This window comes from Symphalangus syndactylus, chromosome 19 (assembly GCF_028878055.3).
Source record: "Symphalangus syndactylus isolate Jambi chromosome 19, NHGRI_mSymSyn1-v2.1_pri, whole genome shotgun sequence".
Classification (NCBI taxonomy): domain Eukaryota; kingdom Metazoa; phylum Chordata; class Mammalia; order Primates; family Hylobatidae; genus Symphalangus; species Symphalangus syndactylus.
Genome location: NC_072434.2, coordinates 69,196,604 through 69,220,541, shown reverse-complemented (window position 1 = coordinate 69,220,541; position 23,938 = coordinate 69,196,604). Strand labels below are relative to the sequence as shown.

General features: G+C 39.5%; 1 protein-coding gene across 5 annotated transcripts in view; it reads left to right on the top strand.

Moving 5' to 3' along the window:
• Nucleotides 1-23,938, top strand: part of NVL (nuclear VCP like) — a 108,066-nt gene that overhangs the window by 29,091 nt on the left and 55,037 nt on the right. For 3 of the 5 annotated variants that reach the window (XM_055233805.2, XM_055233806.2, XM_055233804.2), the window contains 6 exons: nucleotides 3,251-3,368; nucleotides 5,481-5,625; nucleotides 10,767-11,016; nucleotides 12,504-12,722; nucleotides 14,681-14,785; nucleotides 19,631-19,693. In XM_055233805.2, coding sequence (XP_055089780.1) covers nucleotides 3,251-3,368; nucleotides 5,481-5,625; nucleotides 10,767-11,016; nucleotides 12,504-12,722; nucleotides 14,681-14,785; nucleotides 19,631-19,693 — 900 coding nt within the window. Of the gene's footprint in view, nucleotides 1-3,250; nucleotides 3,369-5,480; nucleotides 5,626-10,766; nucleotides 11,017-12,503; nucleotides 12,723-14,680; nucleotides 14,786-19,630; nucleotides 19,694-21,384; nucleotides 21,490-23,938 lie in introns of all 5 variants that reach the window. The other 2 variants (XM_063613364.1, XM_063613363.1) reach the window with 1 other exon arrangement.

Below are 23,938 nucleotides of genomic sequence, written 5' to 3'. Positions count from 1 at the left end.
GCAGTAATTGAGAAAAAAACATTTTAAATAACAAGAATGGGTAGGCCATCTACTTAGTTATTGTGCGGGCTGACATTGAAAAAGCTGTGGGCAACACTAGGAGGATAAAGAGAAAAAGGATGGAATGGGCAGGGTGCAGAGCAAAGCTGAACTTTTTCAGGTGCTGTTTTCCAAAATGCGGTGGATTCCGTTGTTAAATTGTCATGCATAGCCAGAGACAAGTAGTAAATTTTGTGTGTATGGTAAACACGATGAATAAGGATAAGAGACAAATGGCATCTTTAGGTTGTTAGTTCTGAGTTTAAACCTCTCACTAAACCAGTACTGAGCCAGTACAGTACCTCACAGTAGATGCTCAGTAAATATGTGGCCTAGCACCCTGCTTTTCCTGGTCCCCTCTTCCCTAATGAGAATGAGTACAGTAAAGCATGTGGATCAGGCAAAAAGGTGAAATCCAGTCAAGTGATACTTGGTTGAAAACTATGCTTTCTTTAGGCCACATTCTGATGACCATCATTTATTCTTTTTTTTCCCCCCATTCAACTTTCCAGGTCACTGACAAGTACTGATATGCTTGTTTTCTGATGCTTTTGGCCTCTGTAATTTTACTCCTTTGTAACTGGGTAATATATCTAGCAGTCATAGGCGTCTTGTGCAAACATTGTCATAAGGATGATTAGGGAAGAGAGCCAGTTAGCCATAGGCTAAATATCTTTCCCTTTAAGATGTGGTGGTTCCCATGGTTTTGAGATGCCTTAAGCGACACTGACAGCCTTACTTGGCATAATCACTGTCAGTCCTAACCATTGAGTAACTGATTGACTAAAATGATTTAGATTGTAAATCTAGATAATTTTCTTCATTTTTTTTTTCATTTTAACTGATCCTTATCTCTTTTTTGTGGTAAAATATATATAACAGAATTTACCATTTTAAACATTTTTTAAAGTTTTTTGTAAATTTTTTTATTTCTTCCATGATGATTTAGAGGGACTATCTTCAAACCAGTACAGATATTTCATAAATAATACCTGGCTGTTTTCTAACCAATTGAGTAATTTGTTGCACAATAAGGCACCTCACATCTTTCAGCAAGAAATACATTAAATTTGAATAGTAAAGACATTACACAACGAATTAGGACAACAATTTAAATTTGCTTTAAATGTTTCTTTGGGGAAGAGGACACTACACTTCTACTCAATGAAGAGAAATATTTTTACAGTCCGGAGGTCTTTATTACCACCTATTATGCCATGAATTCACAGGGAAGAGGTTCCAGCAGCTCAGGCTCCTTCCTATTGGTTCTCAGAGTGCACTTCTGTGGGTGGAGCACACTGACGCTTTCTCTTTGGTTTCCTTTTTCTGATCATTTTCCTCCACGCGTTTCAGAAAGCTATCTCGGCTCTTAGAGTGCTTAATGTGCTCAATATGCACATTGATTCTCGCACATTGATTCTCTTGGCGAGAATCTTGCCCTTAACTTGTTTCTTTACAACAATGCCAGCAGCATGCTGGATAATGTTATAGACTCTTCCAGTTTTGCGGTGGTAACACTTGTGGGACATTCCTTTTTGAACAGTGCCCATTCCCTTGATGTCTACAGTATCACATTTCTTTTTCTCTTCTCTTCTCTTCTCTTGTCTTCTTTTTTTTTCTTTTCTTATTTGAGACAGAGTCTCGTTCTGTTGCCCAGGCTGGAGTGCAGTGGGACAATCTCGGCTCACTGCAACCTCTGCCTCCCGGGTTCAAGCAGTTCTCTTGCCTCAACCTCCCAAATAGCTGGGATTACAGGGATGCACTACCCACCAGCTAATTTTTTTTTTTTTTTTTTGAGCTGGAGTCTCTCTCTGTTGTCCAGGCTGGAGTGTCTCAGCTCACTGCAGCCTCTGCCTTCCAGGCTCAAATAATTCTCCTCCCTCAGCCTCCCGCGTAGCTGGGATTACAGACATGCACCACCACACCCGGCTAGTTTTTGTATGTTTAGTAGAGATGGGGTTTCGCCATGTTGGCCAGGCTGGTCTTGAACTCCTGACCTCTGGTGATCTACCCGCCTTGGCCTCCCAAAGTGCTGGGATTATAGGCGTGAGCCATGGCACCCGGCCTACAATAAGACATTTCTAATAGATTTGCATATATATAGCCAAAGGAACAGTTCCATGTTTTCTGAAAGACCTAGAGAACATCTCTCAGGTGCCTCTCCTCTTTCTCTTTGTGTTCGTCATTTTGGTGAATTACTGGAAGTTGGCAGTTCCAACTGAAAAAGCCATTTTAAACATTTTTAAGTGTACAATTCTGTGGCATTAAGTACACTCATATTGTTGTGTAATCATTGCCCCCATCCATTTCCAGAACGTCTTCATGTTCCCAAACAGTAACTCCCCGTTCCTCTCTCCTACCAGTCCCTGGCCACCACCACCATTCTACTTTTTGTCTTAATGAATTTGACTACTCTCAGTAGCTGATCCTTACATCTTAACTTATTCTTTCTGAACCATATCTAGTTTATTTCTTAAAAACAAAAAACTGGAGGTGATCTTTACAATGATGTATTAGAACTTTACCATCCTTCCTTATTCAGTGTAGCCTTTAAAATAAGCTTCCGGTACTTTTAGTGTGGATGCTGGGAAAGTTCTGGAGATGGATAGTGGTGACGTTTACACAACAGTCTGAAAATATTTAGTGCCACTAAACTATATACCCAAAGTGGTTAGAATGGTAAATTTTATGTATATTTTACCACAGATTTTTTTAAAAAGCTTCTGGTGCTTCTCAAATTTCCTCTTATAGCAAATTATAGAGAAAGGCTTGGAGATTCTTATGTTGGTAGAAACCCTCATAACATTTCTAGCAAGCTTGGGTTTGCTAATTTAAAGTTTATAAACTTGTTGTCTTAATTTTTTTTTCTGTGCATATGCTTATCCAAAATCATTGTTTCTGTTTCATAGCATAGCAAATGTATCTAATTTACAAAAGAATTTCAGTAGATTTATCACAAAACATGCATTGATGAAGAGACTATAAATGTGTTACCCTATCTGCAGTCTCTTACTGTGTACTTTTAATCATTTTGGTTCTCTTAAGTCAGATAAAAATCAGAAGTAACACATGTGAACTGCCTTCTTTAGGGTTATTCTTTTGGCAAATGATCCTTGACCTTTAAGATTTTTTTAAAAATGTATATGCTTAACTGTGCTTCAGTGTAAGGGATGCATTTATGATTGTCTTTTTGTGATATTTTTATTTCTAGTTAAATGCACCATGTATCATTTTCATTGATGAAATTGATGCTATTACCCCCAAAAGAGAAGTGGCTTCAAAAGATATGGAACGAAGAATTGTAGCCCAACTCCTAACCTGCATGGATGGTTAGTTGAAAATAATAAATTCATTTTAAGAGAATAAATTTTTTAAAATAGTGTAATTAATACATGAAGACATAAAATAATATTCATATAGTAAATATCAAATAGTGTAAAAAAAAAAGTCATACTGGGCACAGTGGCTCATGCCTGTAATCCTAACACTTTGGGAGGCTAAGGTAGGAGGATTGCTTGAGCCTAGTAGTTTGAGGCCAGCCTGGGCAACATAATGAGATGCTACCTCTAAAAATGAATAAAAAGAAATAGCACTTGTTTTGTGTACACAAGAAAATTTGAAGTATATATTTTATGTTCCTTGCATTACCAGGTTGTAGGTTGCTTCTTCTTCTGATTGATGGACTAATTGATTGATTGATGAGATAGAGTGTTGCTCTGTCACCCAGGCTGGAATGCAGTGACACAATCACAGCTCACTGCAGCCTTGACCTCCTGGACTCAAGTGATCCTCCCATTTAAGCCTCCCAAGTAGCTGGGACCACAGGTGTGCACCACCATGCCTGGCTTTTTTTTTTTTTTTTTTTTTTTTTGAGACAGAGTCTCTCTCTGTTGCCCAGGCTTGAGTGCAGTGGCATGATCTCAACTCGCTGCAACCTGTGCCTCCTGGGTTCAACCTATTCACCTGCCTCAGCCTCCTGAGTAGCTGGGATTACAGGTGCGTGCCACCACACCTGGCTGATTTTTGAGACAGAGTGTTGCCATGTTGGCCAGGCTGGTCTCGAACTCCTGACCTCAGGTGATCTGCTGGCCTCAGCCTCCTGAAGTGCTGGGATTACAGGTGTGAGCCCCTGTGGCTGGGTGTTTTTTTGTTTTTTTTTTTTTTTAAAAGACGGTCTCACTATGTTGCCCAGGCTGATCTCGAACTCCTGGGCTCAGTCTGTCTGTTTCAGCCTCCCGAAGTGCTGGGATTCTGTTTTATTTTTGTCTAAAATTTTCTTGCCATGTCTTTGAGGCCTGTATTCTGAGAAAATGCTTTCATGGCTTCCTGCTAGCTAAAGAACACACTGTGGCTGGGCGCGGTGGCTCACGCCTGTAATCTTAGCACTTTGGGAGGCCGAGGTGGGGGGATCATGAGGTCAAGAGATCGAGACCATCCTGGTTAACACGGTGAAACCCTGTCTCTACTAAAAAATAAAAAAAAATTAAAAAATTAGCCGGGCGTGGTGGCGGGCGCCTGTAGTCCCAGCTACTCGGGAAGCTCAGGCGGGAGAATGGCATGAACCCGGGAGGCAGAGCTTGCAGTGAGCCGAGATGGCGCCACTGCACTTCAGCTTGGGCGACAGAGTGAGACTCCGTCTCAAAAAAAAAAAAAAAGAACATACTGTATAAACTCCTCATGATTCAATTAGCATCTTACTACCTTCTTGTTACCTGTGAGGGAAAATAACCTCAGACTCCCTGCTGTTCAATCCTGGTTCAGCTGAGAGAAATAATACTTAGGAAAGATAAGATTTAAGCCTTCAGTTTTGTCCATTCCTGGAAATACATTCCTAGATTAAGCCAGAACAGCTGAAGACTATTTTGTATTCCCCTGCTCGAATTAATTTTATCAGTCTATTCTGAGACACAGACTTCGGCATCCTCCCCAGCCTCCCTGTTGTCCTGTTCACCTTGCCTGGATGTGCCATGCATGCTTGACCCTCTGTGCTTTCACTAATACTCTTTCTTCTACACAGAATTCCATTAGCCTATATATCTGCTTGTTAAAATTTTATTTACCCTTCAAGCCTTTTCTGAAATGTTACCACCTCCATGAACCCTCCCTTATTCCTCAGTTGGAATTCATGATGTCTTTTCTCGTATTACCATGGTGCTTTGTTTATATCTGTTATTATATTTCACAAAATTTGTCTGATGCCATTTTTTTATTTACACACTCAGTGTTTCTCAATATATTGTGAACTGCTGAGAACAGAGATTGTATTTTATTTATCCTCCTCACACCTTTTACATATTTGACATTTAATAAATGTTGGTTTTATATGTATGTTGCTGTCAAAATCTGTAATACTTTATCTTTAACCATGAAATGATTCTGTAACCATTATTGCCCTCAATGTCAAGTGTTTTGTTCACTACTCTTTCTCTGTCTCTTACTAGATCTGAATAATGTGGCTGCTACAGCCCGGGTCCTAGTTATTGGAGCTACTAATCGACCAGACTCGTTAGACCCTGCTTTGAGACGTGCAGGAAGGTTCGACCGAGAAATATGCCTAGGTATCCCAGATGAAGCATCCAGGGAAAGGTATATTTTTATAGAATGAAGTTTGTATGCCACTAAGTCATCTTAACTGAATGGTTTGAAAGTAAGAGGTGAGAAATACCATGTAGCCTTTTCTTTCTCTCTCACTTTCTTTTTGTACCAATTAAATTGATTTGGAAAAGGAGAAGCCCACATTAAGAAAATCATTTATGCTTGGGTGCAGTGGCTTATGCGGTAATCTCAACACTTTGGGAGGCCGAGGCAGGAGGATCACTTGAGACCAGGAGTTTGAGCCTGGGCAACATAGTGTGACCCTGTCTCTACAAAAAATAAAATCAGCTGTGCACACACCTGTAGTCCTAGCTACTTAGGAGGCTGAAGCACAGGAGGATTGCTTGAGCCCAGGAGTTGAAGGCTGCAGTAAGTTGTGATTGTGCCACTGCGCTCCAACCTGGGTGACAGAGGGAGGCCCCACCTCTGTAAAAAAAAAAGAGGAAGAAAACAATTTACTCATCAGTAGGATAATTGTTTCAGGTTGTTTTTTCAGAAGTAGTAATGGACTTATGTATCCATACTCATTTGTCTGGTCTTATTAACAATGGCTTGCATTCTTTAGTTGGCTGACCAGGTTAGTGGCAATGGCTGGAGCTATGGCATACAGCAGCCATCTGGTCCACTTATAGGTTAAATCTGAGTACCATACTTTAACCTATTGCACTAACCTGTCTGAGACCACAGGTCCTGTTACCGGTAATGAAATGTCAGCCAGACAGTTGAAAGCTGTTTGCTGCAGTACCAGCCTTTCCTAGTAATTGAGCAAATGAGTAATGTCCATAGAGCAAATAAACATCCACCAATAACCAGAAATATAACTTCATAAGTGAGACTATCTCAGGAAGCACTGTTGAAGTGGTAGAGTGGATATCTAGTTAAGAAATGTTCTGGGCCGGGTGCGGTGGCTCACGCCTGTAATCCCAGCACTTTGGGAGGCTGAGGCGGGTGGATCATGAGGTCAGGAGATCGAGACCATCTTGGCTAACATGGTGAAACCCCATTTCTACTAAAAATACAAAAAAATAGCCGGGTGTGGTGGCGGGCTCCTGTAGTCCCAGTTACTCGGGAGGCTGAGGCAGGAGAATGGCGTGAACCCGGGAGGCAGAGCTTGCAGTGAGCCGAGATGGCGCCACTGCACTCCAGCCTGGGCGACAGAGTCTTGGAGTCTCAAAAAAAAAAAAAGAAATGTTCTGAAATATTAGGTTGGGTGTGGTGGCTCACACCTGTAATCCTAGCACTTTGGGAGGCCGAGGCGGGTGGATCACTTGAGGTCAGGAGTTCAAGACCAGCCTAGCCAACATGGTGAAACCCTATCTCTACTAAAAATACACAAAAAAATTAGCCAGGCATGGTGGTGCATGCCTGTAATCCTAGCTACTTAGGAGACTGAGGCAGGGGAATCGCTTGAACCTGGGAGGTGGAGGTTGTAGTGAGCTGATGTCGTGCCACTGTACTCCATCCAGCCTGGGTGACACAGTGAAACCCTGTCTCAAAAAAAAAAAAAAAAAAAAAGGTATTTAATGAGGAAGGGGTGTACTGAAGATCCTGGTGAGGTCCAGGAACAGTGTGGGAGTAATTGCACATATAAGCTCAGACATGTGAGACTGGGCAGAGTGCCGCATGTGAGACTGTGATCTCAGATAGGGGCTAGATCCAGGTGATGACGAGGTCCAGGGTGTGAGTAAGTGTAAGTAAGGAGGGGAAAGGCCAGACCTAGGCGGGACTGGGTTGCAGAGGCAGTGAATAGATGCCCAAACTTTGAGCCAGCGAAGGAAAATTATTCCACCTCTGCCTCCTGTTATCCTTGGTCCTTGTTCAATGTTTTTAACATTTCCAAGCTTTAGTTTATTTACCTATAATGCAGTAATAATAATAATAATAACTTTATAAAGTGATCATAATACTATAAATTAAAGGCTTCCTGTGAGTATTAAATTAACATAACCTAGCACAATATCTGACATAGAGAATTTTTTTAATAAGGTAGCTATTGATAGCTGTCTCTTTTATTATTACTATTTTTTATAAAGAGAAAAGGTCTCACTATGTTGCCCAGGCTCATCTTGAACTCCTGCCCTCAAATGATCCTCCGGATATCATCCTGTACTTCAAAAGCATTAAATTATGGAAAAGTTTCAGCGTACATAAAAGGAGACCCATATAATTGTTCCAGTTTCTATTGGTGTAAAACAGACCACACCAAAATTTAGTGTCTTACAGCAATACTCATTTTATTGTGTCTCAAAGTTTCTGTGGATCAAGAATTTAGAAAGGCCTCAGCTAGATGGTTCTGCCTCACGGTCTCACGTGGCTGCAGTAGCTGGAGCTAGAAACAGTGGTAGCTTTCCCTTCTTTTGGAGTTTCTACAGTATGATGACCAAAAATACCCACATTTTTTTATGGATAGAGTACAACTATGAAAAGGACGACATTATTTTCTGTTAGCCATTTTCATAACATCCAAAAGGTTCTTAGTACAGATAGTCCCCAACTGACAATGGTTTGGCTTATAGTTTTTCAGCTTTACAAAGGGTTTATCATGATATTTTTGACTTAAGATGGGTTTATCAGGACGTAAACTCATGGTAAGTCGAAGAGTGTTTTGTATTCTTGTGCATAGTAGCAGATTGGATCTGTGTCTTTTGAAAATAGTTCTTTAGTGGAAAGTTTTCTTGATTCCCATTATTCAGAGTATCCAAGTGAAATTTTAAAAAATTTGTCAGTAATGTTTATCTGCTTGTATTCTGCTCACTGATATGATCCCAAATGACTTTTCTTTTTCTTTTTCTCTTTTTTTTTTTTTTGAGATGGAGTCTCGCTCTGTCGCCCAGGCTGGAGCGCAGTGGCGCAATTTCGGCTCATTGCAAGCTCCGCCTCCTGGGTTCACGCCATTCTCCAGCCTCAGCCTCCCGAGTAGCTGGGACTACAGGCGCCCGCCACTACGCCCGGCTAATTTTTTGTATTTTTTAGTAGAGACGGGGTTTCACCGTGGTCTCGATCTCCTGACCTCGTGATCCACCCACCTCGGCCTCCCAAAGTCCTGGGATTACAGGCGTGAGCCACCGCGCCCGGCCCCAAATGATTTTTCTATAATTTATTCTTTATTAGCTTGACATTTGAAAATGTTAGTCTTCTTTATAAATTTATTAATTTTAAAATATATTTGCTTGTCCAAGTTAGTTTATAATATCAAAATATGTAAATAAGAATTAACATTCATTGGCGCATGCCTATAATCCCAGCTACTTGGGAGGCTGAGGCAGGAGAATGGCTTGAACCCGGGAGGCGGAGGTTGCGGTGAGCCGAGATCGAGATCGCGCCATGGCACTCCAGCCAGGGCAACAAGAGCAAAACTCCGTCTCAGAAAAAAAAGAATTAACATTCACTGGGCACTAACTGTGGATCAGCCATTATTTTATGTGCTTTGCATGTATTCATTTGTAGCAACAGCCCTCTGAATAAGTACTACTATAATATAGATTGAATAAATGAAGAAACTGAAGCACAAAGATTAAGTAACTGGCCCAGATTACAAAGGGTAACAGCTGGGATTCAGACTCTTGCAGTTTGGCTTCAGACCCTTCATCCTGAATATCTTTTTTTTTTTTCTTGGAGACGGCGTCTTGCTCTGTCGTCCAGGCTGGAGTGCAGTGACACAATCTTGGCTCACTGCAACCTCTGCCTCCCGGTTCAAGCAATTCTTCTGCCTCAGGCTCCCGTGTAGCTAGGATTACAGGTACCCGCCCCTACGCCCAGCTAATTTTTTTTTTTTTTGAGACAGAGTCTCGTTCTGTTGCCCAGGCTGGAGTGCAATGGCGTGATCTCAGCTCACTGCAAGCTCCACCTCCTAGGTTCACGCCATTCTCCTGCCTCAGCCTCCCGAGTAGCTGGGACTACAGGCGCCCGCCACTACGCCCGGCTAATTTTTTGTATTTTTAGTAGAGACGGGGTTTCACCGTGTTAGCCAGGATGGTCTTGTTCTCCTGACCTCGTGATCCGCCCGCCTCGGCCTCCCAAAGTGCTGGGAGCCACCGCGCCTGGCCACGCCTAGCTAATTTTTTTTTTTTTTTTTTTGAGATGGAGTCTCGCTCTGTCACCCAGGCTGGAGTGCAATGGCGCGATCTCGGCTCACTGCTATCTCCGCCTCCCGGGTTCACGCCATTCTCCTGCCTCAGCCTCTCCGAGTAGCTGGGACTACAGGCGCCCGCCACCACGCCCGGCTAATTTTTTGCATTTTTAGTAGAGACGGGGTTTCACCGTGGTCTCGATCTCCTGACCTCGTGATCCGCCCGCCTCGGCCTCCCAAAGTGCTGGGATTACAGGCGTGAGCCACCGCGCCCGGTCACGCCTAGCTAATTTTTGTATGTTTAGTAGAGATGGGATTTTGCCATGTTGGCCAGGCTAATCTCAAACTCTTGACCTCAGGTGATCTGCCTGCCTCAGCCTCCCAGAGTGCTGGGATTGCAGGCATGAGCCACTGCACCTGGCTTCATCTTGAATATCTTTACTGCTTTTAAGTTTTTATTCAGTAGGTCTTATCAGAAATTGTTCAAGATATTCCTTAATAACAATTATCTAGAAGTCCAGATGTTTATAGATACCATGTTGCCAGTTAGGTTGAACAAAATTTTTCACACGTGTAGTATAAGGGATGAACAATAGGTAAAGATAAAGTTGGAGATTTAACTGTCCTAATATGAAATGGGAAGTATATGGCAAGATAATTTTCAATGATGAAGATAATTAATGATTTGTGTGAATGTGGGCTCTTTTATTTCTGGTAGATATCCATTTAATCTACTCTAAAAGTACCCCCATAAGTTATTTATCTTATTTCCCCTGTAATGTTATAAATTCTTAAAGGCAAAATATTTTTTAAAAATTCTATGTATTCGTCACAGCACTTAGCATGGTTCCTAACAAAGCAGATATTTACCATAATTCTTTCTGGAATAAGATGGAACAAGTAATAATGACAGCGTTTATTGAGTGAATGAACTATTTGATCTTATATAGTATCCATTTTGATACCTTTGGCAGACGTGAAGGACTTCAAATAAATATAGTTGGTGACTTGTTTTTACTATTAGATCAGGAATCAGAAATTTTTTCCCCTGTCTTTTCTACAGAATACTTCAAACATTGTGCAGAAAACTGAGGCTTCCTCAAGCTTTTGATTTCTGTCACTTAGCACACCTAACTCCAGGCTTTGTTGGTGCTGATCTCATGGCACTGTGCCGAGAGGCAGCAATGTGTGCAGTCAATAGAGTCTTAATGAAGCTACAGGAACAGCAGAAGAAAGATCCTGAAATGGAAGATTTGCCATCTAAAGAAGTCCAGGAGGAAAGGCTGGGAACTGAGCCCACTTCTGAAACACAGGTGCTTTCTCTAAATGCAGCTTAAATTGTCCTTTTAATGTTCTTTGTGTTGTCTTACATTGAAGCAAGGGTCAATATAGTTGAGGTTTATTACTTTCTGTTTTATTGGCATTTAATCTATAGAATAATTATCATTTATACCCACAATGTGTATCATTTCAAAAATATGAGTTGTTTTATGTTTAGTTTATTCTGAATAAATTCATTTTACAATAATGATTATGAAATTCTGGAATGGGGTTGGCAGACTGTGGCCTACCCACCCACCACGTGTTTTTGTAAATTAAAGTTATATTGGAACACAGCCATGTTCATTTGTATACATGTTGTCTGTTTCTGCTTTCGTTCTTCACGGCAGAATTCACACAGGAGTCTGCAGCAGAGACCGTGGCCCACAAAGCCTACAGTGTCTACAGTCTAGTCCTTTACAGAAAAAGGTTGTCAACCCCTATTTCAGCATTGGCATTTAATTTATCTCCTGGTTAACTTTTGGTTAGGTAGATTACAGTGGTCTGTTGACACAACTATATCCACGTCGGTAGCTGCAAACAGCTCTGGAGGACAGTCATGTGAATAATAGGGGACAGTTATCAGTCTAAGATCAGTATTAAATTTTTTAGTTTTATGAGTCATGAAAATTCGATATATATAGCATTTTATATAGCATTTTATAGCTTGCACAGATGGCTTCTGTATGTTATATAATTTGATCCCTGTAACCTTATATAAATATCATTTTCCCCATTTTATAATCAAACGCACTAAGCTTAAGAGGTTATGATTTGCCCAAGCCCATACAGCCTGTACTTTATAGAGCAGGGGCTTCAATCCAGATCTTTTGTTCTCAGATAATTTGTTTTTTTCTTAGACATTTGAAACTGCAATTACTTCTGTAAAAAATAACAAACTCATTCCTTTTATAATATTGCATATAAGTTAATATTTTGTAAATTGAATTAATTGGTTACCTATTTTTTAGACTTATCCTTTCATCTTCTCAACAAAGCAAGAAATCTGCCTTTTAAGTTTAAGATTTGATGGTAATAGGAAAATTGCCTTCCCTCTACTTAGTTGATAAACCATCAAGGAACCATATTAATGAATTATACTACCTCCAACGTAACTTTGTTTTAATTTCATCAGGATTCAGCTGTTTCTTGAATATTTATAAATGAAACCTGCGAAATATCATGGTTGCTGAAATGAATATTTGCCAACTGCTTATATTTGCTATACCTAGCCCTAGTATATAGAAATCATTCTTGTATGTTTAATTATAATTGGTATAGCTTTACTTGACCAGAGCATATGATCCTTTAGAATAAAATGAACTTGTCTCGTGTCAGAGAGAAAATTATTAAAATACATAGAATTTCAGGATAGCTTACAGAAATATTACAGCAATAATTTTTACAAGTAGAAAATGTAACTTTTCAATAGCAGTTGTGGTGTTTTTTTATTTTTTTCCCCTCAATTGTTCCCTTCAAGGATGAATTACAAAGGCTGCTGGGGTTGCTAAGAGACCAAGATCCCCTCTCAGAGGAGCAGATGCAAGGACTGTGCATTGAACTGAATGATTTCATTGTTGCTCTATCCTCAGTCCAACCCTCTGCCAAAAGGGAAGGCTTTGTCACTGTCCCTAATGTGACATGGGCAGATATTGGTGCCCTGGAAGACATTAGAGAGGAGCTCACCATGGCAATATTGGTAGGTATATCAGCTGCCAAATATTATTGGCATGTCATGGATTAAAGACCAGAGATAAAGCTCCATGCACGTGTACTAGGTTCTGTGGCTAAACTGACTTGACTATAATCACTGTGTCTAACTTGACTTGAATAGAGCACTTCTTTCAAGTGCTAAGCCCCCAACAATGGTTTTTCTTTTGTTTGAGATCCGATTTATTTGTTTATTTTTTTAATTGATGTATCGTTGTAAATATTTTTGGGGTACATGTGATATTTTGATACATGTATTAAATGTGTAATGATGAAGTCAGGGTAATTGGGATATTCATCACCTCTAATGTTTATGTTTTCTTTGTGTTGGGAACATTATACTTTTTTCTTCTAGCTGTTTTGAAATATACTTTTTTCTTCTAGCTATTTTGAAATATAATTTCCCTACCGTGCTATCAAATACCAGAACTTATTACTCCTATCTAACTATTATTTTACCCATTAACCAACTTCTCTTCATCATACTCCTCTCCACCTTCCCTTCCCAGCCTCTGGTAACCATCAATTTGCTGTCTGTCTCCATGAGATCCACTTTATTAGCTCCCACTATGAGTGAGAATGTGCAATATTTGCCTTTCTGTGCCTGGTTTATTTCACTAACATAATGACCTCTAGTTCCATCCATGTTGCTGCAAATAACAGGATTTCATTCATTTTTGTGGCTGAATAATATTCCATTGAGACCTATTTTACGCTGATCCTTTTGGTTGTGCTTCATTTCTATAGCAGTGGGTTTAAACAACCACAAAAAACTATAGGTTTCAGTCAAGACCAAATTGTTTGACAAAGACTTTCTGAACTTGATCTTATGGGTCAAGGCAATTTTAATGCACATAAAACTTTGGATTAATTTTTATTTACTTTACTTTTCTTTTTTTTTTTTTTTTTTTTTTGAGACAGAGTCTCGCTCTGTCGCCCAGGCTGGAGTGCAGTGGCGCAGTCTCGACTCACTGCGAGCTCCACCTCCCAGGTTCACGCCATTCTCCTGCCTCAGCCTCTCCGAGTAGCTGGGACTACAGGTGCCCGCCACCACGCCTGGCTAATTTTTTGTATTTTTAGTAGAGACGGGGTTTCACTGTGGTCTCGATCTCCTGACCTCGTGATCCGCCCGCCTTGGCCTCCCAAAGTGCTGGTATTACAAGCGTGAGCCACCGTGCCAGGCCTTTACTTTACTTTTCTACTCATCATTCCGTGGTTCATTGAAATATGATCAATTTAGAGGTATGTACTACTGAAAGAGAAAATACACTGGGATTATAGTCAACAGGTATCTCTGTTTTTTAACTATGCAAAAGTTACTGCTGCGTCTGATTTCTTAGAGGAGACCATTGTCTAAACATTTTATAACCTAGAAATTTAAATGGTTTTCTAAAAAGTATCTGTTGAAATATTATATCATTATGTCTAAAATGTTCTTAGACATTACGTTCAAGTATAAATTCCTCAAGTGCAGGGACTTTTCTCTTTATCACCACAGAGCATGAACAGATAAACCAGGTACTGTTCATATCTTCAGGCCTCACAGTCATGTTGAAAATAAGCCTGAGAGGCTGGGCGCAGTGGCTCATGCCTGTAATCCCAGCACTTTGGGAGGCTGAGGCAGGTGGATCACCTGAGGTCAGGAGTTCAAGACCAGCCTGGCCAACATGGTGAAACCCCGACTCTACTAAAAATACAAAAATTAGCCAGGCGTGGTGGCATGTGCCTGTAGTCCCAGCTACTCACATGGCTAAGGTGGGAGAATCACTTGAACCCAGGAGGCAGAAGTTGCAGTGAGCCAAGATAGCGCCACTGCACTTCAGCTGGGTGACAGAGGGAGACTCAAAAAAAAAAAAAAAAACCCATAAAATATGTATCTGGAAATAATTTGAACCTGCAGTATAAAATGGACATGTAATGGATCGCCGTTGGTATCGTTCTTTCCAGGCACCAGTACGCAACCCAGACCAGTTCAAAGCTCTTGGATTGGTGACTCCGGCTGGGGTCCTCCTTGCTGGTCCTCCTGGCTGTGGGAAGACTCTGCTGGCGAAGGTATCATATAAGTTCAATTGCATGTAATTTATTTCTTACTATCAGATAGGATAATATGAATTTAACTTTAAATATTACAGTGAGGTAAGTCTTATGCATAATTTTTATCAGAAGTTTATTTTAGCAAAACTGACAACTTTCTTCATGAAAGTTTCCTACTTTTTTAAATTACAAAGGCACATGATTGAAAAATGTTTATATCAACCATAATCCTATCAATTTTAACATGTAATTATTATATTTTCTATGTATTGTATTTTAGCTTTTTAGTGAGTATTATTCCATAGTTTTAGTTTTTACTTGACTTGGTTTCCTGCTTTGGTATTTTTATTGTTTATAACTTAAATATTTTCCTCTATATTTCTTGTAATTATTTTCTAAAATTCTTTTTCATAATAGAAAATAAAAATAAGCAAAAAGGAAAAGCATTGTGTGTAATTCTCTCACTTCCACCTACTACTATTATTTCATTTCATTGTCAATCCTTCAGATATTTTTCTATGCATACATATCAAAGTAATATCTAACTTTTACATTTTTACATGCATTTTTACAAATATAAGCTTTTTTTTTTTTTTTTTTTTTTTTTTTTAGATGGAGTCTCATTCTGTCGCCCAGGCTGGAGTACAGTGGCATGATCTTGGCTCACTGCAACCTCTGCCTCCTGGGTTCAATCAATTCTCTTGCCTCAGCCTCCCGAGTAGCTGGGGTTACAGGCACACGCCACCACACCCGGCTAATTTTTGTATTTTTAGTAGAGATGGGGGTTCACCATCTTGGTTAGGCTGGTCTCGAACTCCTGACCTCGTGATCTGCCCGCCTCGGCCTCCCAAAGTGCTGGGATTACAGGCGTGAGCCACCACGCCCAGCCACAAATATAAGCTTTTTTAAACATGTTTTTCTCACTTAGCTATATTTCCTGAACATCTTCACATGTCAGTATATATTGATACACATCAATATTTTTAATGCCTGCATAATATTCTACCATAAAGATAGATGTTATATAGTTTATGGAAATGATCCCATATTGAAACAACACTACTTTAAATGGTCTTCCACTTATATTTTTGTACCTTGACTAATAATTATATTAGAATGCATTTCCAAATAATTTTCCAGTCAAAGGAATGTATGTTTTTAAGGCTTTTGAGCCATATTATTAAAGTGCCTTCCTAAAGGTTTTCACCAGTTTTTACCTTTGTATCAATAGGGTATGAGAATCAATTTTCCCACACCTTAAACTAGTGATGGCCATGAACGTTGCTCTTAATAATGGACAATTTAATAGGTAAAAATGCTATCTTACGGTTTAAGTCGCATTTTAAAAATTACTAGTGTTTTTTTGGCCAGGCGTGGTATCTCATGCCTGTAACCCCAGCACTTTGGGAGGCCGAGGCGGGTGGATCACTTGAGGCCAGGATTTCAAGACCAGCCTGGGCAACATGGTAGAACCCTGTCACTACTAAAGTAAATTACAAAAATTAGCCAGGTGCAGTGGTGCATGCCTGTAATCCCAGCTACTCGGGAGGCTGAGGCACAAGAATCACGTGACCCAAAGAGGCAGAGGCTGCAGTGAGCCAAGATCACGCCACTGCATGCCAGCTTAGGCAACAGAGTAAGACTCTGTCTCAAAAAAAAAACAAAAAACTAGTTTTTTTAAATTTAAATATGTTTATTGGCTATATTTCTTTGTGAATTGTCTATTCATATCCTTTCCTATTTTTCTAATGGCATACATGTGATTTTCTTTCTTATTTATATCACTTCATATATTAAGATTTGTTATTTATAAATGTTGATTAGTTTATCTTGACTGTAACCATGTTTGACACCTTGAGCTTTTTTGGTTTTATTTTTATGTGAGCAAACTTCTGTCTTTTTGTGCTTTTCTTTCCCATTGGAATTATGCTTATTAGAACTGTCTTCCCTATGTGTAAAGTATGTTATCCATCATTTTTAGTGTCTGTATAATATTACATCCATAACGAACCCTTATCAACTTTTAAAAATATTTTGAATTGTAAGAAATTGAAATAATAACATTTTTAATAAGTACCACAGCAACCAAATTATAGCTCCTCAGTAAATATCAAATATCCATAGTGCTGCGTGTAAAACTTACTTTTATTTATACTACTAATTTTCATTGCTTAATGCTTTCAGTACTCTTAAAAGGCATTGCTTTCAGAGAGCTGGGTATGGAGGTAGAAGAGAACAACACAGTCATTGATCTACATTTTTTTCAAAATAGTTTTGGAAAAATATAGCCAGAAAGAAGATTCTGCATGCTGGTGTGTGAATTCTCCAGGTCAATGCAGTTCCCTTTCATGTGGGTCCTATAGTGTTTATTATTTAATTAGTTACATCTGCCTTTGAGTAGTCCTGTTCACAGCAGAGAGGGGGTAGCTTGGATAACTTGAAAAGCATATATAGTACTAAAATATCATAGATCCACATTTCTCCTCTTCTTCTCCTCCCTACTGAACTGCCAACAATTGAGGACCACTCTGTTTAGTCAGATTTCTTTCTTTTTTTTTTTTGAGATGGAGTCTTGCTCTGTCATCCAGGCTGGAGTGCAGTGGTACAACCTTGGCTCACCGCAGGCTCCGCCACCTGGGTTCACGCCATTCTCCTGCCTCAGCCTCCTGAGTAGCTGGGACTACAGGTGCCTGCCACCGCGCCCGGCTAATTTTTTGTATTTTTAGTAGAGACGGGGTTTCACCGCATTAGCCAGGATGGTCTCCTGACCTCGTGATCCACCGGTATCGGCCTCCCAAAGTGCTGGGATTACAGGCATAAGCCACCGCGCCCAGCCTTAGTCAGATTTCTTATATCTGACCAAAGGGAGCAGGGACTCTTACCTAGGACTCCATGAATGGACTTCACAGCTTCACTGAATCTGTGAGCCCAGGCAATGTATTGTGTATATGTATTGTTTCCGGGGAAGAGTGTTCACAACAACTTGCATCAGGTTCTCCAAGGGGTGCAAGACTACGTGCCCAAGAATCCAGAAATAGAAAATGTCCTTGAATGGCAGAGGCAAAGTGTGGCCTAGGATAAACTCATGGAACAAATTATAGGTCAGAACCTAGAAACCTAGAGATGCATATGAAATTAGGTATTTGGCTGATCTTGATTGTTTTGTTTACTCAGGATAACAAAATAATACAATTTTTCTTGGCACCTGCACATACTAAGTATGTAACTAGCATAAAGTCAGGGCATGCAGTTACTGGAGTTGGAGAGGTTTGGAAGAATAAGAATTGGGAGTCCAGTTTTGGAAGTGATAGATTTGAAATGCTTGTGCAATCCAAGTGGTGATGCTGAGGAATAAGTGGAACATAGATGGGGAGCTCAGATACCAGGTTCTAAGAATAGGAAAGAACTCTCTTCCATGATCATTTTGAAGTTCTGATTGATTTTATTCAGGTTTCACCTCTGCATTCAGATTGTAATTCTTAGACTCTTCTACATATACAACTATGAGTTTCTCAACACTGACTCTTGGTAAAGACTGATAACTGATGTTAAATTTTCATTTGTAAATGAATGAATGCTTTCATCTCATGAGGTATTTCTTGAGTACAGAGACTAGCATTTCACTGGAATTCCAAACTAGGGCTATAAATGTATTTGTATTTACATAAGCATGTTTATGTAAACAAATGTTCACATAAATATTTTGTGTCATTTCCATTTGATTTATAGCCTTAGTAATTCTTAGAAAATCGTGGGTTTCAGGCTGGACAATGTGGCAAAACCCTGCCTCTACCAAAAAAATACAAAAATTAGCTGGGTGTGGTGGCATACTCCTGTAATCCCAGCTCCTGGGAAGGCTGAGGTGAGAGGATTGCCTGAACCTGGGAAGTCAAGACTGCAGTGAGCTGTGATCTCATCACTGCACTCCAGCCTGGGCGACAGTAAGATTCTGTCCCAAAAAAAAAAAAAAAAAAAAATTAAAGTGAAATTAAAAAAAAAAAAGTTGTACGTTAACACGTTAACGTTTATTTCCTTTGATTTTCCCTTTATCCATTCCCCTTTTCCCATTTTTCTTTTTTTCTTTTTCTTTTTTTTTTTTTTTTTGAGACAGAGTCTTGCTCTGTCACCCAGGCTGGAGTGCTATGGCGCAATCTTGGCTCACTGCAACCTCTGCCTCCTGGGTACGAGCAATTCTCCTGTCTCAGCCTCTCGAGTAGCTGAGACGATAGGCGCATGCCACCATGCCTGGCTAATTTTTGTATTTTTAGTAGAGATGGGGTTTCAACATATTGGTCAGGCCAGTCTCGAACTCCTGACCTCAGGTGATCCACCCGCTTTGGCCTCCCAAAGTGCTAGGATTACAGGCGTGAGTCACTGCACCCAGCCCTTTTTTCCTTTTTATAAGAAAGAGGTAACTATTAATATAGAAAGGGAGACACAGACTTAAGACCACAAAAAGGGCTGGGCACAGTAGCTCATGCCTGTAATCCTAGCACTTTGGCAGGCCGAGGCGGGCTGATCACGAGGTCGGGAGATTGAGACCATCCTGGCTAACACGGTGAAACCCCATCTCCACTAAAAATATAAAAAATTAGCTGGGCGTGGTGGCAGACGCCTGTAGTCCCAGCTACTGGGGAGGCTGAGGCAGGAGAATGGTGTCAACCCGGGAGGCGGAGTTTGCAGTGAGCCGAGATCGCGCCTCTGCACTTCATCCTGGGTGACAGAGCGAGACTCCATCTAAACACACACACACACACACACACACACACAAACAAAGTCCTTTCATTGTCACACATCATCATCATTATTGTTATTTTTACTGTGTATTGGTCTTATTTGTGTCTTTTTGTTTCCTCTTGCTAGGCTGTTGCAAATGAGTCCGGACTAAATTTTATATCTGTCAAGGGCCCCGAATTACTAAACATGGTAAGTTATTGAGCATGAACCGTTATTTTAGATTAGAAAAAGTAATGGTCATGCAAATTATGGGGTAAAATGTTCTCAGATCTTTCAGCAATTGTGGTATTTTGGTATTTAAAATCAGTGGTGTAGGAGTGAGGAGGCTGAGCTTTGCTCTGCTCTGCTACTTTGGGTGTATAAATGCTTTCTCAATTAAGTCTGTTAACCTCTGAGCCTGAATTTTCCCACAGCTAGAAGCAGTAGAGCAAAGATTTCAATCTGAGTTGTCTGACTCCTGATCTACTTTTTGTCCTGTTGTCATGTGGCTCAGATGAGTTCTGTAGTAATAAAAATACTTCTGGAGATAGAAGTCACTCAAGTGCTCTGTCTTCCTTCTGCATTTAAGCAATTTATTATCCAAATTTAAGACACTTTGAATTTCTTATTTTTTTGTCGCTCTCTATGAAAAGTAAAAATGCCATTCTATGATATATTCCAACAAAGAAGAAATGAGGGTAACATTTGTTTTAAAAGGTTTTTAAAATTTATCTCTACCCCAATTTTTAAATCTTTCCTATTGTGTATTACTTTCTCCCTAAAATAAGGGAGTTATACTTAAGTATTTCCTATGGGCTTTTTACGTACCTCTTAACTTTTCTTGTACTTCGTTTTGATTTTCCAGCAGAGGTGGTATTAGATGTGAACCTTGAAGTAGAGGGCATTGGTGGGAACTGGGATTGGAAAAGAAGGTTATAGCCAGACATTGAAGGGCCTTTATACCAAGCTGAAGTTTGGATGTTAACTTCAGAATATCAGAGAGCTAATAGAGGCTTTAACAAGAGTGTAACATATTTTTAAAGATTGTAATTAATAAAAATTTTATTATAAAATATTTCCACATATAAGGAATTCCAAAGAGTAATATAATATACCCCTATGTATCTATCACCCAGCAAAAAAAAAAAAAAACAGCAGTACACTTAAAGCTTCTTGCAAACCCTCCCTCGTGATGTTCCCTGTTCTCTTTCCCATGGAACTTACCACAAGGCTGAATTTGGTGCTTATTAGTTGCATGCACTTCTTTCTACATTTACTATGTATGTATTTATCCCTAAACAATATATAGTATTATTTTATATGTTTCAGAAGTATAAGGCCAGGCACAGTGGCCGACACGTGTAATCCCTAGCACTTTGGGAGGCTGAGGCAAGAGGATCACTTGAGGCCAGGCATTTAAGACAGACCAACATACCAAGACCCTGTCTCTACCAAAAAAATTTTTAATGTAATTTTTTTTAAGTATGAGGTTTATGAGATAATTGGAAATGTTAGTGCTTACTATTTGTTATTAAGGAAATACTAATTTTTAAGTGTGATAATGACATGTTAAAATCATATTTTAGAGATACCAAAATATTTATAAATAAAATAGGACATCTAGGATTTTCTTCAATAAAACAAGGAAGGTGGCCAGGAGTATACAGATGAAGCAAGACTGGTCATTAATTGGGTTGATAATAATTGAAGGTCAGTGATGGGTACATTTGAAGTTTATAACTGTTATATCTCTTTAGTTATAAGTTTGGAACTCTCCTTATAAACTCTCCATGGTATAAAGCAAAACAAACAAAAAACCCCTTTAAATAGTGTGTATTATTTTGCAACTTGGTTTGGTTGAGTTTTTTGGTTTTTGTTTTGTTTTGTTTTTTGAGAGACAGGGTCTCTGGAAGCAGAGGTTTTGCTGTGTTGTCCAGGCTGATCTCAAACTCCTGGCCTCAGGTGATCCTCCTATCTCAGCCTCCCGAAATGCTCAGATTACAGGCGTGAGTGACTACACCTATTCTTGGTTGTTATTTTTGTTCAATATTTATTTATAATACTTATCTCTGTTGATGTATTTTTAGTTTATTAACTTTTTGTGTGGCATTTCATTGAATGAATATAACCATACTTTAAAAATCAGTTTTTTTCTGATGAATTTTTAGGTTGAATATTATATATGTATATCTTTGCATATATTTGTGAGATTTTTCCCCTTAGGGTATATACCCAGAAGGAGAATTGCTGAGTCTTAGAGTATGTGCACTTTCAAAAATATTAGGTATTGGCTGGGCACAGTGGCTCACGCCTGTAATCCCAGCACTTTGAGAGGTCAAGGCAGGAGGTTTGCTTGAGGCCAGTTTGAGACCAGCATGGGCAACATAGTGAGACCCTGTCTCTACAAAAAAAACCTATAAAATTAGCCAGATGCACACCTGTAGTCCCATCTCCTTGGGAGGCTGAGGTGGGAGGATTGCTTGAGCCTGAGAGGTCAAGGCTACAGTGAACTATGATCGCGCCACTGCTCTCCAGCCTAGGCAACAGAGCAACATCCTGTCTCAAAAAAAAAAAAAAAAATTGGATATTGCTGACTATTTTTATAAAGTGATTGTATCAGACTGTCCCACATTCTCAACAGCAGTGTGGGTGTCTGATATTTTCATTTTTGCCAGTCTGGTGAATATGACATTTTGCCTCATTGTGGTCTGATTTGTTTTTTATGGGTGGGTAGGGGGAAGAGGTCTATGGAAGAGTGCAGAATATCTCTGAAAGATGAGATGATCTGGGCTGGGTGCGGTGGCTCACGCCTATAAACCTTGCACTTTGGGAGGCCAAGGTGGGCGGATCACTTGAGGTCAGGAATTCAAGACCAGTGTGGCCAATGTGAAACCCCATTGTAAAAATACAAAAAAATTAGCCAGGCATGGTGGTGGGTGTCTGTAATCCCAGCTACTCAGGAAGCTGAGGCAGGAGAATTGTTTGAACTCAGGAGGTGGAGGTTACGGTGAGCAGAGATCACACCACTGCATTCCAGCCTGGGCGACAGAGTGAGACTCCGTCTCAAAAAAAAAAAGATTAGATGATCTAATGAGGAAGATGGGCATCTTGGGATTGGATAATGAGTTCACTCTAGGACATTTTAGATTAAACATCCATCTGGAGATGTCCAGCAGGCAGTAGGAAATGTGAATCTGAAGCTCTGAAGAGACTTGAAAGTCACTATCATCTAAGTGGTACCTAAAACCATGGGAATGGGTTCAGTCTGGTAGGACAAGTTTGTTAAGTAAAAGAACAGTTACATTAAGGGCCTCTGACAGAACCCTGAAAGATTCGAACAATTAAGGGATAAAGAAGCAAGATCTGGTAAAGGAGACTGAAAGTGCTTGGTCATAAGATGGAGGACACCCCGGACCTTCTAAGCCTGAAAACCAAGGGAAGATGAGTTTTTCAACCTTGTCAGAGTGACCAAACAGTATAAAAGATATTGAGAATGGGACTTGGGATTTGGTAATTAGAAGGTCATTGGTGGCTTTAGGGAAAATATGTTTAATAATGATGTTTGCAAAAGCCAGACTAAAATGGTTGAAAATTTGATGGCCAATAAAGATTTTGAGATAATAAATGTAGGATCTTTACTTGAAATGTTGCATGTTTCAAATAAAGGATAAGATGGGCTTTTCATTTATGTACTTACTTTTAATCACTGTTGCCTTGTTAAGATTAAATAGGTTTTAATATTTCCTTGTTGAAACTCTAGGTTTACCTTTCCCTAAATTAAATTTCCTTTTACCTAGCTACCTTGGTTTACCATTTCCAAAGTCACTTTGCCAACAGTATTGATTGTTCTATTGCTATCTGAAACTTTATGTCTCCCAGCCCCCTGATATGCCTTCTTTTACAACAGTACTGAATATTTTGCTTCAGCATTGCAAGTATAGTTTTTGCTGAATTAGATTTTCCAGGAAAGTCTACTATATTTGTACACTGTTTATTATATTTGCACACTGTGTGCTATATTTGTACACTGTGCAGGATGTTATGACAGAAAAATCTGAATAGGACTCCTGCTTTCCAAGGACTTTGTAATATAATATAGTGAGGGCAGAAGAGCTCAAATATTATAATAATGATAAAATCTGAATATCTGAATAGGACCCCTGCTTTCCAAGGGCTTTGTAATATAATATAGTGAAGGTAGAACAGCTCAAATGTTATAATAATACAAAGTACTTTAAGAGCAAAGAAATACTTTGGGTTTGGTTTGGGTCAAATGATAGTAAAACAGTTTTATGTGTTGTAAAACTAGTTTTATGTGTCAAAGTCCAGAAAGTATCAGGATGAGGATGAGCCATATACAATTGCTGATATTTAACCATTTTGGACCTGTAATAGCCAACTGCATATAGTTCAACTTAATCAAATTAGCTATTATGGGAAGAATGATTAATGAGG